The sequence below is a fragment of the Panthera uncia genome (assembly GCF_023721935.1).
Source record: "Panthera uncia isolate 11264 chromosome A1 unlocalized genomic scaffold, Puncia_PCG_1.0 HiC_scaffold_17, whole genome shotgun sequence".
NCBI lineage: Eukaryota > Metazoa > Chordata > Mammalia > Carnivora > Felidae > Panthera > Panthera uncia.
In genome coordinates this window covers 105,284,010-105,299,175 of record NW_026057577.1, presented here as the reverse complement: position 1 = coordinate 105,299,175, position 15,166 = coordinate 105,284,010, and the positions used below count along the sequence as shown (strand labels likewise).

The following is a 15,166-nucleotide window of genomic DNA, read 5'->3' as shown; positions in this document are numbered from 1 at the left end:
AAGGTTGTTTTAAGACAAATTTTAAATTGTTCTGCTTAATCATAATGTTAGAATAGTAGTAACTGTATATTGTAGGTTAAATCAAATGAGTAATCATTTTCTTGTTATTGAGAACACAGATTTTTGGTTTGAAAGAAAGGTAATAACATTGTCAGATCTATGGTATTAAATGGAAACATTCAAGTCCTAAATTTGAATTGAAGTTTAATGAGAATTCATAGTTTATTCTATTAAAAAAAAACAACATTCAGAACTTATTCTCCAGCTGTGTCCACAGACACAAGGATCAACCCAGTAGCAATGAGCACCCGAAGCTCTCAGTTTGTGGTTTCTAATTACTACTTATCACAAAAAGGTGCCACAGGTGTTCTTAGTAGAAATGACTAGTTCCAGGCCTGGGACAGGATGTTCTGTGAAATAACTCTAGATCATTTTGTCATACCAGAAGCATAAGGTCCATCAAAGACTACTGGGTCATATTAAAATAACCTAGACACCAACTTGAAGAGGTTCCTGCTGACCAAGGGTAGCACAGTTAGAACTTCAATAGCAATAAAAACTACACTGGAATGACGCAAGTAAAAAATGTCCATAATGATTCTTAGAAAAGAAAAAAGAAGCACTCATTGGTTATCTTTGGAGGATACTAGGTGATCAATATTTTGAGGATCAATAAATAAAGGAGGAAAAATCAAGCACCTTTCAGGTTTTTGTAAACCATAATTTAGGGTAACAGTTGATGAAATGCACTTTTTCCTGATAGAATACCCCAGCTAATACATTAAGAAATAATAGAATTAGTTTATCACCAATTTGAAATCTCTAGTGAAGTAATATATCCTCTGGGCAAAGACCACCAGTGGCTGATGACATCACCGTGGAAGACATTGTATGTCTCCTGACAGAGCATGTATTAGAAAAATAACCTCCAGTTCAAAGATGTCATTGTCCCAATCTCAAAACCCCTGAATATGTCACATTGCATGGCAAAAGAGAAATAACATTATGGATAGAATTATGGTTGCTAATCAGATGAGTTTAAAATGAAGAGATTGTCCTGAATTATCCAGGTGTGCTCAGTGAAATTGCAAGGATCTTTAAAAGTGGAAGAGGGAGGTGGAAGATTCATTGTCAGAGTCATCCAGTCAATGTGAACTTTGAGGATGAAAGAGGCCATGAGCCCAGGAGTGTGGGCAGCCTCAAGGGCCTAGAAAAAGTCAAGAACTGGATTCTCCCTTCAAGCCTCCAGGAAGGGGTGCAACAGGCCTGCTTGCACCTTGATTTTTTCCCTTTGAGTCCTGAATCAGACATGTACAAAACTGTAAGATAATTAATCTGTGTTGTTTTAAGCCACTGAGTTCGTGGTTATTTGTGATAGTAGCAATAGAATACTAATATATTCCATTTCTTAGAATGTGTCCTTCCTATAAAACTGAGTTCTCAAGACTCTTGATCTAACTACCAATTTATAGGTAATACAGGAGACAAAAGAACACATTGTGTGAAATTATGGGAATGCTCAACAAAATGTAAACTCTGGGCAATGCTATCACAAAAATGATATGTTTTCTTTATCAAATAAAGTATGTATATGTGTATGGATGTGAGAGAGAAACTGACTGACTTAGGAGACTTTCAGGATATGACCTAGTATTTCATGTACCAACTAATTATAGCGGGGAACTTGATCCAAATAAGCAAATGTAAGGAGAGAAAATTTAAATGAATGAAATTTGAACATTGACACTGAGCATTAAATGATATTAATGATTTTATTTATTTTTTGTTGTGATGGCGGTAGTGATGGTTATATTTAACCAAATGAGATGAGTGTGGTGGGTAAAGTAATAATGATAGCCATAAATGGATCATTGTTGAAGACAAATGACAGGTACACAGGTGTGTGCTATTTACACTTTCTATTTTTGTATACATTTTAATATCTCTGTAATAAAATGTTGGTAAAAATGTTGGTAACTAATTTGACTTCTTAAATATTTTGTGAGAAAAACATACCGTGTCCAAAAACTGGATTCGACCATGAGGCTACCAGTTAACAATTTCTGCATCAAGTTTTGGAAATTGGACCTTTTTCTTTAACCTGGGGAATTATCTTTTTCTTCTATCCCACTCACCTCCTGGCTCCCTTCTTTCTGCACTTCCTAGCAAAAGGGCTTCCTTCATCTGTGCTAGTAAATGACTAGGGGGCATTACAGATTGCTTGGAATAGAATTTTCCCAGAATAAGTGAGCAAAGAGGGTAATATGCATAATTGCATTTAACAATACTTCCTAGTATTTTATTGGACCTCCTCTCATTTCACCCTCTCAAAAAAAGGGGGGCAATACTTTGTTTCCGTTTTTGAAAGCCTGAGGTTTTTTCGAAATATTGGCTAATTGCATTTTCTATGTTATCTCTGTGCTTCTATTTCAGGATGGAATGGGGAACTTGAGAATCACAGACAAAGGTCTAAAACTAGAAGGAGACTCCGAATTCTTGCAACCTCTCTACGCCAAAGAAATCCAGTCCCGACCAGTAAGTTTCTGCTGCAGGAAAAAGGAATGGTTGTTTCTCTTGACTCTAGATCTAGGGAAATTTATCATCAGCCATCAGCAGAGTATAGAGGATTATGGGAAGGAATGGTAATATAGGTAGTGAGATATGCTCATATCTGAAGTCTCAAGCATAAGCACTGCTGTGGTACCGTAAACGATGATGATGACCTCTCCGAGCCTTTCTCTATTCCTGCCAAAAAGAGGGTAATAACCTCTGTTAATGAACTTTTCTAGATTCTGCTGCAAATAAACCAAGAAAATAAATGTGGATGTGCTCTAGGTACTATACAAATCCCAAAAGTATTGCTATCATTTTTTAATTGCCAAGTGCTTTAGATACTATCTTTAGAAACACAGAACTAAAGAACTAGAATTTTGTTTTTCATTAAGAATTTGGACAAGGTAGCCAAGGTTGGTTAGAATCAATTCGGTAATCAGCAACCATGCTCTGAAATGGTACTAATTACTCTGGTCTGGTATTAATCTGGTATTAATGCTCTCTGTTCCATGTACTTTGCTGCTTTGCAGGCATTACCATTACCTAATTTAGTAACTGATTTGTCAAAAACACAAATTTGTCCATAGGGTTGGCAATTATTGTCACCTCAATTTTACAGATTAAAGAATTGAGCCTGAGTGAGGTACTGTGTTCAAAGCCACACACTTACGAAGTAGTAGACCAGGGACTCCAGTGCAGGAAATCGAATTCCAAAATGTTTCTATTAACCAGAGTCTCCTACTTAAGCTTTTTCTCTCATCTGTTATTTTTGTCACGATAGAAGTGATTTCTGGTTTGCTTTTATTAAGCAATACGATCAGAATTAATTTTTGCTTTTGAGTGTTTTTTTCTTCTCAGTTGGTTGTTTCTTTGGCTTTGTTTCTGTGTTCGTCTTTTTGGTGGGGTGGTGGAATTTGCTGTCTGAAAAGGATTGTTAATGTATTTGCTCTTCTGGGATTGGTTCATGCCCACCTGCAAACAAAGAGTAATGTGAAAGCTCCCCAAAGCGTTATTTGCATGGCGTGCATCAATGGGCATAATTAATGAAATTCAGCAACTTTATGCAGTGGGTACTTTTATCTGAATGCTGTCTAAACTACTGAATTCTGTTAAACTGGATGCAACTACTGAATTGCCAATAAGTTTACTTCCTTGTGTGCCTAGTAAAATGGAGGGAGTCGTGATGTTAAAATTATCAAAAAGAGAAAATCACTTCAGCAACCCAATCAGTGATTATAAAATTTAACTGGAACTCATAGCACACTGAGTTAGCACTAAAGTACAAAGAGTACTATATTTATAGTATCTCTCATCTTTGAAGAAATTACATCCTAGAAGGAATCATGAGATAAGATTATAATAAGGAGGGCTGAGTGATGATTCCATGTTTAACTGAATGGAAATAGTCAATTTCCAGCATTTAAGAAATCACTCTTAGAAGCATTGCTTCGATCTGTATTTATTTCTCCCAGCCTGGCAAGTTGGTTAAATTATCTTTTGAGTTACTAGTTGTACTTTAGATTAATCTTACCTGTATTAAACTTGTTTTGAGTATTGTTGGCACAATGTTCTATTAGTTTCAGGTTAAAAAAAGTGATTCAACAAGCTTATATATTACTCTATGTTCACTACAAGTGTATCTACCATCTGACACTGTACAACATTATTATAATATCATTGACTATATTGTTTATGCTGTATTTTTTATTCCTGTGGCTTACTCATTCCATAACTGGAAGCCTGTGTCTTCTAATCCCTTTCACTCATTTTGCCCATCCCGACTCACCGGCTTTCTGGCAAACGGAGTTGTTCTCTGTATTTATAGGTATGATTTGGTTTTTTGTTAGTTTTTTTAATCATTTGCTTTTTTCAGATTTCACATCTGAGTGAAATCATATGGTATTTGTCTTTCTCATCTGACTTAGCTCACTAAGCAGAATACCCTCTTAAGTCCATCTATATTGTCACAAATGGCATGATCTCATTCTTTTTATGGCTGCATAGTATTTCAGTGTGTGTGTGAGTGTGTGTGTGTGTGTGTACCAATCTTCTTATTCTGGATTAAACTTTTTAAGTCACTAGTTTTGACTTATAATTTCCTTCTACTGGTGATGACCTCTTTATTTGTAAAGGGCCAGATATTTAAATATTTTAGACTTCTGGTTTTTTTTCTTCTTTACAACTCTTTGAAAATGAAACAATGTTCTTACCTTGAGGGCCACCAAAAAATAGCCTGTAGGATAAAGCTTGCCAAGCCTTCTATATTAGTGATATTTCTGTAAATATATAAATGATCTGGCTAAACAACATATGGTACAAGAGAGCAGATTTTTTAAATGTTTTTAATATTTTATTTAATATTTTATTTTATTTAATATTTTATTTTACTTTACTTTACTTTACTTTAATTTTATTTTATTTTATTTTATTTTATTTTATTTTATTTTATTTTATTTTATTTTATTTATTTTTGAGAGACAGAGTGCAAGTCGGGGAGGGGCAAAGAGAAAGGGAGACACAGAATCCAAAGCAGGCTTCAGTCTCTGATCTGTCAGCACAGAGTCCGATGTGGGGCTCCAACTCATGAACTATGAGATCATGACCTGAGCCAAAGTCAGACGCTTTACCAACTGAACCACCCAGATGCCCCAAGAGAGCAGATTTTAAGATCATGGGTAGAATAATTGATTTTTTGCCTAAAATATCCTGACGTAAGTTTCCTTGGTGTAGAATTAGAGTCATATAAAGGAATTGAAAAGCATGTTTCAGAAGACTTGAAAGGGGATACAAGTACATCTCTTAGGCCCACGTGCAGGAATTGAACTTTTTGCAAATTTTTAGCCAGCATATCTGAAAATCAATGGCCATATGATACCAAGTCAAAGATATACTTGACAGAAACCTTAAAAAGTAATGATAACTTCAAAAGTCTTATTTTAATATTGAAAAATCAGTGAGCTAAATTCCATGCTTTCTTGTCATCACTTAAGGAAACCAGAGTGTCAGAATTGACTGTCTTTCATTGTCCTTAGAAAGTATTCTCCTTTCAAAAAATAAATAGTGAATAGAGCTCTTTAGCTATTCTGACAACAGAATAAATATCTTCTCACTGAAGAAAAGAAAGACCTACAGATATGCATATATAACAAAATCTGTCCGTAAATCACATGAGCTGTTGCTGAAACAGTGCCCGTACCTATTCTCCGTCACGCGCTACCTGCAGGTTGCGGCCATCATCCTATCCTCCTTCACCTACACCCTTGCAATGTCCATCTCTCTCTGCTACCTTTCTCTCTTAGCCTCACATCTACATTATAGCCAAAGTGGGTGTTTCAAAATGTCAAGTCTCTCCACCTCTTCCCAAAGGATTCTCCATCCTCTTGCCATTGCACCTGGAATAAACTCCTGACTCCTCACGAAGGCCTAGAAAATTCTCTCCTAGATGTTTTTCATAGAGGGCTCCTTCTGGTCATCCTGTTCACAGTTCACATGTTACCATTTTAGAAAGACCTTCCTCATTTAGTGTAACAGCATATGTGAAACATCACCCTGGTTTTTTTTTTTTTCTCCTTGTAACTGTCATCATTTGACATTCTTTCTTGCTTAAGAATATAAATTAGGAAGAGCAGGAGATTGTGCAGATTTCCCCCACTATATACCCTAACCCTATTGCCATTTCCAGCACATGGTATATGCTCAGTAGATATTTGTAAAATTGAATAATAAATCATTCAAAATAAAGTATCACTTAAATCTGTTTTGCAGAGGAAGCACTCTTAACAGTTTTGCATACCAGGGTGGCCGGGTGACTCAGGTAAGTGCTCAACTTCAGCTCAGGTCATGATGTCACAGTTTGTGGGTTTGAGCCCCGATCTGGCTCCACATTGAATGTGCAGAGCCTGCTTGGGATTCCCTCTCGCTCCCTCTCTCTCTGCCCGTCCCCCATTTGTGCTTTCTGTCTCTCTCAAAAATAAATGAATAAACATTTTTTTTGAAAAACACCAGGTTAGCCACACCTGGGTGACTCAGTCTGTTAAGTGTCTGAATTCGGCTCAGGTCATGATCTCACAGTTTGTTGGTTCAAGCCCTGCGTTGGACTCTGTGCTGACAGCTCAGAGCCTGGAGCCTGCTTCGGATTCTGTGTCTCCCTCTCTCTCTTCCCCTCCCCTGCTCATGCTCTGTCTCTGTCTCTCAAAAAGTGAATAAACGTTAAAAAAATTTTTTAAAATATCAGTTCAGTGTACATTTTTAGGCATTTCCTACAAGTATATTTTTTAAATAAAACCATACTTTGCATACTCTTTTGTACCTTTTTTTCTTCCAAATAATATACTAACAGTAAATTTTCTGTATCTAAATAATTTTTAATAGTTTAAGAGCTTTTTTGAAGCATAATTGATATAGAATAAACTACACCTATTTAAAGTGTGTACATTGAAGTGTTTTTTCATACACACACACACACACACACACACACACACACACACACATGAAGTCATCACCACAATGAAGATAATGAATATATTTTTCACCCCTAAGAGTTTCTCCCTTACCCCTTCATAGTCCCTCAACCAACTACCAATATGCTTTCGATCCTGCACGTTACTTTGCATTTCTTAGAACTTTACTTAAATGGAATCATACAATTTGTGTATATGAATAATTTTAAGAATACATTGTCCACATCACTTTATCAAGATCTTTCAACCATTTATTTAATATTCAACTTAAAGAAGATTGTGTGTGTGTGTGTGTGTGTGTGCGCACGCGCGTATGTGTGTTTGCTTGTCTGCAATTGCTTTGTCTTGGTTGGGCTGGGGAGAGATAGTGGAAGTGGTTCAGGGCATAGACCTTGAGTATTTCCCTTTTGGATGATATCAGAGCACTGGGAAGGGACTAGAGAATAACACACTAAGCATGGCATCCAAGGTAGAATTGGTGTCTCTTTGGATTTTCACAAAAAGTAAAAGCAGATATGCTAGATCCAAAAGGCAGAAGAGCGATATCGGAAGCTGGTGACTTAATCTATAGGGCTCCCCTTCTTTCAAGCACAGGGGTAATTGCCCACTGAACAAAACTGGGGTTCTGGTAGCAAGGAATGTGTGGAGGGCCTGTTGGATAGGCAACCAATAGACTTTGCCATCCCTACTGAGTTGTAACCTTGCAGGGCACTCACATGAACCTCACACGTAGCAACTTCCCTTCCTTTCTCCATTCTGGCAGTTTCAGCTTATTGGTTTTTTGCTGATGCACCTGACTATTGCTTCAGCCACCCCTGGGAGGGTCTTTTCAGAAGAAGTATCTGCAGTATCATTTCCCTGTAGATTACACCTGCCTTTATTTCTTCTGCCCATTGAAAAGAGATCAGTGCCCTGTTGAAGAAGATTACTCAACCCCTCTAAGTGAGGATAACTAATGGAAGTATTGCTTTTGTGTTTCATTGATCTGAAAGGAATTGGGATTGGTTAAGCAATCCACACAACGTTCAATACTATATCTAATTTCATTATTGAAGGTTGCAACCCTGTAAAGTCACTACAAATTGATTAATGTGATAGCAATCACTTTGGAAGATAAATTAATGAGAAAATGTTCATCCCTACAAAAACTTGCATCTGGGAATTAAATGAAAGTCCCAGGACATGCTAGCATTAGCCACATGGATGCATAGCTTCTGTAAGTATCGTGCCACTCAGAAAATAGATTGAAAAGGGCACACACTAAATTAGCTATTCTACCATGACATCCAAAGACCAGCCTGTCTCTAGAAATACTACTTGAATGCATTAGCACAGAATTTTGTAAAGTTAAGGGATATAATGCCAAAAACATTCTGCGTTTAAATGACCATTTCAACATGATGGTACTTTTTTCTTCTTAATTATATTTAAATCCATGTTAGTTAACATATAGTGTAATAATGATTTCAGGAGTAGAATCTGTTGATTCATCACGTACATATAACACCCAGTGCTCATCCCAACAAGTGTCCTCCTTAATGCCCATCACCCATTTAGCCCATTCCCCCCCACCTACCTCCCCTCTAGCAACCCTTAGTTCTCTTTATTTAAGAATCTCTTATGGTTTGCCTCCCTCTCCGTTTTTATCTTATTTTTCCTTCCCTTCCCCTATGTTCATCTGTTTTGTATCCCAAATCCCACATGAATGAAATCATATGATATTTGTCTTTCTCATCCTGCTGGTTTTGCTTAGGATAATACACTCTAGTTCCATCCACATAATTGCAAATGGCAAGATTCCATTCTTTTTGATAACCAAGTACTATTCCATTGTGTATATATACCACAGCTGCTTTATCCATTCATAATTCAATGGACATTTGGGCTCTTTCCCTACTTTGGTTGTTGTCAGCAGTGTTGCCGTATGCTAATAGTGCTGGCTATTGGGGAGCATGTGCCCCTTCAAATCAGCATGTTTGTATCCGTTGGATAAATACCTAGTAGTGCAGTTGCTGGGTCATAAGGTAGTTCTATTTTTAATTTTTTGAGGAATCTCCATACTATTCTCCAAAGTGGCTAAACCAGTTTGCATTCCCACCAACAGTGCAAAAGTGTTCGCCCCACACTTATCAACATTTATTGTTGCCTGAGTTGTTAATTTTAGCCATTCTAACAGGTGTGAGGTGGTATCTCATTGTGGTTTTGACTTGTATTACCCTGATAATGAGTGATGTTGAGCATCTTTTCATGTGTCTGTTAGCCATCTGGATGTCTTTGGAAAAGTGTATGCTCATATCTTTTGCTCATTTCTTTACTGGAGTATTTGTTTTTTGAGTGTTGTGTTTGATAGGCTTCTTTTTAATTGGTAAATACAGTTACAAAGTTTTGGCAAGTGCTACTAGTAGATAGGTTGAATGAACTAATACTAAGGAAAACTTTAACCACAAAGAATCAATTTGGACAAAAGTAGCAGATCCCTACTTTGGAGAGACTGCTCATCTTACTTTGCAGAATGATGCAACTAGATGGTGCTTTTACATAACTTCCCGTGAAGTGACAAAGGAAGGGACACTAACTACTCTGGGTAGCTACTCTTATAAGTATGTTGCGCCAGGCCTACAGCAATGGGAAAGTTGCAAGTGAATTTCTTTCTTTCTTTCTTTCTTTCTTTCTTTCTTTCTTTCTTTCTTTCTAAGTGAATTTATTTCTATACTCACTTCCAACTATACTTGGGCTGGGCATAGGGGTCCTAGCCCATTACTATATGGAATTTAGAAGTTTAGGAGAGGAGAGGCAGAAAAAGAAGTTGGAGGAAGATAAAAAAAAATCAGTTTACTTTAAGAGAATAAAGTAGAAAATTATTATATTAGACTTGAGATTTATATGTCTTTTAAATTTCCTTATAAAAACTCACATATTTTTAAGATGTCTTTACTTACTAAAACCTGTGTGTAGAATTATGATATCAAAACTAAATGTGGTTCTTAAAAGTTGCCTGTTCCAAGAAACGGTATCACACCATGGCTAAACCCCTGTGCTATATTGTTGAACTTGGATGGCAGCAAGTGCTACCATTTGACATATGAGTGATCTTTGAGAACCTTCGTAATTTGGCAAATTCTTGTTTTCTTGCTTGTAACATTGGTATTCATGGCTACATCATGGTGGTTGCAAGTAAGATAATGTTTGTGAAGTGCTTAATACAGAACTTGTCATGAAGTAAGTGTTCCAGGAATGGCGACTCCTGCTCTCACCCGTTGCTGATGATGATGACGACAGTGATGATGACCATAACGGTGACAGTAATTTCCACTACCAGCATCATCGTCATGTGGCCCGCATAGCACCTGATGTTTGAACTTGCTCTGAACCAGATGGTCTTTCCTCCTCTTCTCAAATGTCATCTTAATGACAAACTCATTGCCCTCCAAGGAAATCTATTTCCTGTTAAATAGCTTTTAATTTTATTTTTTTCCTTCAGTGAATTATACTCTTCCAATGTTCAATTCATTTGTTTCTCATCTTCTGCTTAAATTGTTTTAGTACTGGCACAGTCTTTATTTTTTCTTTGTCCAACCTTTCTGAAAAAAAAAATACTTTTATAGCACATATCAATTACCTTACAAATGCTTATACATTTTGATCCAGTAATGACATTTCCACTCATTTTATGATCTATAAAGAGCCAAATGTAATAAAATATTTAAATATTAAAACACAAACACTGGTGTTGTACAAAAATCAGGCTAAGTGTTGGTTCATATTAAAGTCTGAACTCCACATATAAAATGGGCTTTGAGGGTATACCACCTTGTCAATATTCATGCAAGTTGAGAAAATACTGCATTCTCCTTGAAAGTCTGAGTTGGTCATTCTCACTGTGGACTTCTACATTTGGATCTTTCATCTCTTTGTTTTATGGAAAGATGAGTTTTTTTTAATTCCATTCTGATTTTAGTATTATATGAATTAAGAGTTTTTCCACCAGCTAGAATTCCCAAGATCTATCTGGGGTGGAAGTTGAAGCCCTTAAGAGGTCAGTTAGACCATCACTGCATTTAATGGATGGAGTCCCAAAGGCTCAGAAAGGAGGTAGGGATGTACCCAAGTTCTACCAAGCCAAAGTCAGAATAAAAATCCAGAATTTTAGTCTTCTTCTATATCAACACACTATTTTTATGGTAAATTATTTTCTCATGACACTGTTCAGTACAATAAGTTGAGTGATGCTGGCTATTTCCCTCTCATGGGGAATAACTTCCTGGAAGGTATGTTAAGTTCTGGAGGGAATATAAAGCTCTAAAAGAAAGAAAGGGAGGGAGGGAGGAACGAATGAACGAACGAATGAACTGGAGACAACAGTGGATAATGCAATAAGACCAGACTTAATTATGGCTGATCTCATCACTGAGATAATATTCTCTACTTCAAAAATCTATGAGAGTTAAATGAAGTAACTTCAGTGACCCACCTTGTGAACTATCAAGTAAGCTGTTGGTATGAAAACCTATGACAGAAGTTGTACCCTGAATCCAGCTCATAGATCTAGTTTATTTGCCTCACACAGTATTTTTTTTCTCTTAATATGAATTTTTATCATATTTAAATGTTTGAAGATTACACACTTTTTTTAAAAAATCTACATTTTCTAATTCTTGTTTAAAAGACATTTGGCAGAGTAGTTTGATACTTCTAAGGGCTGGAGCTCAGTAGAAGTTGCCTTCTTCAGATGGACATTTGTTCTCTGGTTTGCCACAGTCTCCACCAGGCACTATTGTCTCATACCCAAACTGGTTTAAGGCATTTATTTATATGATGAGGCTCTGAAGTCCCTTGAGGGTACAGCCCTTGGTTTACGGAATAGAGAATGTATAAATCTCGCCATGCAGAGTTCAGAAATTAGGTTGGCTTCTTAAGATTCTTAGTCATTTATGATTCACTGTTCCTTAATATTTCTTTTTTGTTTTGGTTCTCTTTTGTGCCCCAGTTTCCCCAAGCAGTCTGGCTCCTGTGGGTTTTGAAATCATATGCAAGCACAGCGGCAAAGGAGAGCAGCATCAGAGCTTCTGGAGGCTGAGGCTCTGCCCTGCTACAGCCACACTCTCCCCTCCCTGAGGCTCCTAAAGCATGCTTTCTTTGGGTCTCTATTCTCTGACCACTACAGAACATTACTGGGGAAGAGGCAGATTGGGAAAAGAAAGTTGAAAATTTGGATTCAGCATTCTCTGCATGAGACAAAGAAAAGGTGGGGGTGGCAGAATGTGGGATGGCAGACAAGTACAAGCTTTGTCTGAAGAGGCTCTGTTACAATTTAGTTGCGACGAGAAGAGCCATGTCTCTGGTTAGTTGAGGAACCAAATGAAGGCTGCGGTGGTTTCTCCTCAGCAAGCAAAACAGCTTCAACTCCCAGCTGAACATATTGCACATAAAACAGTATTTTCCATGCCACTTGCATGGAACATGAGCATCTTGCTGTCTTTAATTAAGAAGTTAACTGGACCATGAAGTATTGCCCGAGTAAATAAAAGTGATTTGTACTAAGTCAGAGGGGTGCATAAGGCATCTTTGCATTTGTTTGTTCACACATAAATTATGGAGATTATTAAAAGATGGAAGGGTCATCTATAAGCCCATCTGCACTGGGAAGCTGATTGCCGTTCCTGAAATGTATCTCTCTTTTTGTGTGTTGTAATTTGTTGTGGACAATAGTGTGAACCAGCTGCTTACTCATTTTTTTTTTAAAGCAGACAAACAGTCTTGAGTAGATCGATGCTTAATACTATGGTTGGTGTGTTTGTTTGTTTATCCTGGGAAACAGAGATAGTTACTCGGAGGCTTTTGGTTGCCGTAGAATTAAAATGGGCTGATAGGGTTCATGTTCTTTTAATTTGGGAGCGATTGACTGTGTATACTTTTCTTAAATGAAGGTCATGCTGCAAATATAAGAGTTACTGAGGGCTTTGGTCAGATGTTCCTTAGAACTGTAATGGCCAGTTTTAGTAGTAGTTCCAAACTTCACATACAATCTGGCTAAGAACATCTGATTGTATGACTTGAGGCCATTGGTCAGAGAGGCTGCCCCAAATTCTTTCTTACTGCCTGTTGTGATGCCCACAGGTCCACCATGCAGATCTCATTAATTCAAAGACTCAGAAATGTATATTCATGCCCACGCCCTACTGCAAATATTCCTTCTCCCCACGTGCATGCAAACTTCCGCAAGGATTTGAGGTAGCTCATAACTACTTACAGTAACATAGTAACAACAGCTATAATGGGTTAAGATCAGGAAAAATATAAACTGGAATAGAAGGCAGAGGTGGAGACAGTGTAATAAAATACTTGAGACAAACTAGAGCACCTGTGTACTTCCTCTTGCTAAGCCTGGAGTTTGATTATGGAGTTTCCAAACAGAGAGGCACAGCCTGTTGGATGAAACCCTCTACGTTTACCCTCCAGAGACTATACAATGTCCTGGATAGGAAGGGGAGTTAAGGCTGGCAGTTCGGTGTTCTAGAAAGTACACCAGATTCCAATTTAAGGAATCTGAATTTTCTTCTTAACTGTCCTGCTGATCAGCACTGAGCCCTCAGTTCTTTATCTGTGAGTTAAAGAGGTTGGACATGATCAGTGGTTTTCTATAATTATTTTTTTAAGTCATGGAATCTTTTTATAAGCCAAATTTATCCGAAACCCCCAAATCCAGACAAGATGGAAGTTCAGCTGCTATGTCTGTGCCATGGCTGGAGCCCTGCAGCCTGTTTTCTTACCCACCCAGTGTCCCTGTCACCAGCCGCACGATGCCTACATGCCAGGAGGGTTCCACAGGCCACAGTCTGAGAACTACCAGACTGGATGAAAACCTGGCTTTGCTTCAGCTAGGTCTCTGCTCAGATGGCACTTTCTCATGGATACCTTCCTTGATCACTCTGTCAAGAATATATCCCTTACCTACTAGCTTTGTTTTCCTCATGGTGTTATCATATGAATTACACAGGTATATCTATTTCTATCTTTATATTCTATGTATTCTGTCATATAATTATATATTTATATACTTAACCTCTTTGCCACCGCTATTACTTTATGATCTCCATGATGGCAGGGACATCGAAAGGCACTTACTAAGGGATATTTAAGAGCAGGCTCTGGAACACCACCTTCCTGGAATAAAATCCTGACTCCTGAGCAAATTCTTTGACCTTTTCTCTGCTTCACTTTCCTCATTTATAAAATGGACATAGGAATAGCACTACCTCATAAGCATATTATAGGATCATAGGAGTTCATTTCTTTCACATAATTATGTAAATTTTGCTGCTTATAGAACAGTACCTGGGTAGAGCACTATATGAAATTTCAGTATAATAATTTATTTTTTGCTTTGTTTCCCATTGCATCCCTGTTTCTAGACCAGTGCACGTCCCAGGGAAATAAAGCAGATTGTGTGATTGTGTGTGGGTGTGTTTAAGTAAGTGAATGGATGTTTTCTTAGGATACTGCTGGCTCAAAGATTCTCTAAAAGCTTCTCGTCTCAGGTAGAGAGACAAAGACAAGTTCTCTTTTATGGGGCCTTCTAGATTGATTGCCTGAACCAGCCACACACCACATATTCTATTATGTAGACGAGGACATGAACGGCTATGTGGCATGAGGCCACAGGCAAATGGGGCCAACTAGGTGCAAGAGATAAAAGTGATATGAAAGGTACTAAAAGCCCTTCTTCCCCTACTTTGCAGTTTGGCCCTGCTGTACGTCTTGATTCATGCCATCCACAGGCCAATGTGAGCTCCCAAGGGTGGAGCTGTGTGTTACAGACAGGAAAGTTTAAGAGAATGAAATTAGCCCTTCCAGCCCTTCAAATCTTTGAGCTTCTCTTCATCATCACTATGGCATATCAGCGTTGTCTAACTCCTGGTTTCACGAACATCCCAGCAGCCGATAATGACTAGTCAGTGCAGGGACGTTTCGTGCTTATCTCATAAACAACATTTAGGAGGGCAGCAGAGTCTCCTGTGGTTTGGTTTATGTTCCTTTAATGGTAGGAAGAGTCCTACTTGAGCTAGGTGGCATCTCTTAGCCAATGATATTTGCTAAGTTTTGGGGAGTATGATGGAGAGAGGAGCAAACTGTAAGGAAGAAGAATGTAATGC

General features: G+C 37.8%; 1 protein-coding gene across 2 annotated transcripts in view; it reads left to right on the top strand.

Moving 5' to 3' along the window:
* The window catches only part of SGCD (sarcoglycan delta), a 559,487-nt gene that overhangs the window by 343,993 nt on the left and 200,328 nt on the right, over positions 1–15,166 (top strand). For both annotated transcript variants that reach the window (XM_049647926.1, XM_049647925.1), the window contains exon 3: positions 2,434–2,535. In XM_049647926.1, the coding sequence (XP_049503883.1) occupies positions 2,434–2,535 (102 nt within the window). The remainder of the gene's footprint in view (positions 1–2,433; positions 2,536–15,166) is intronic.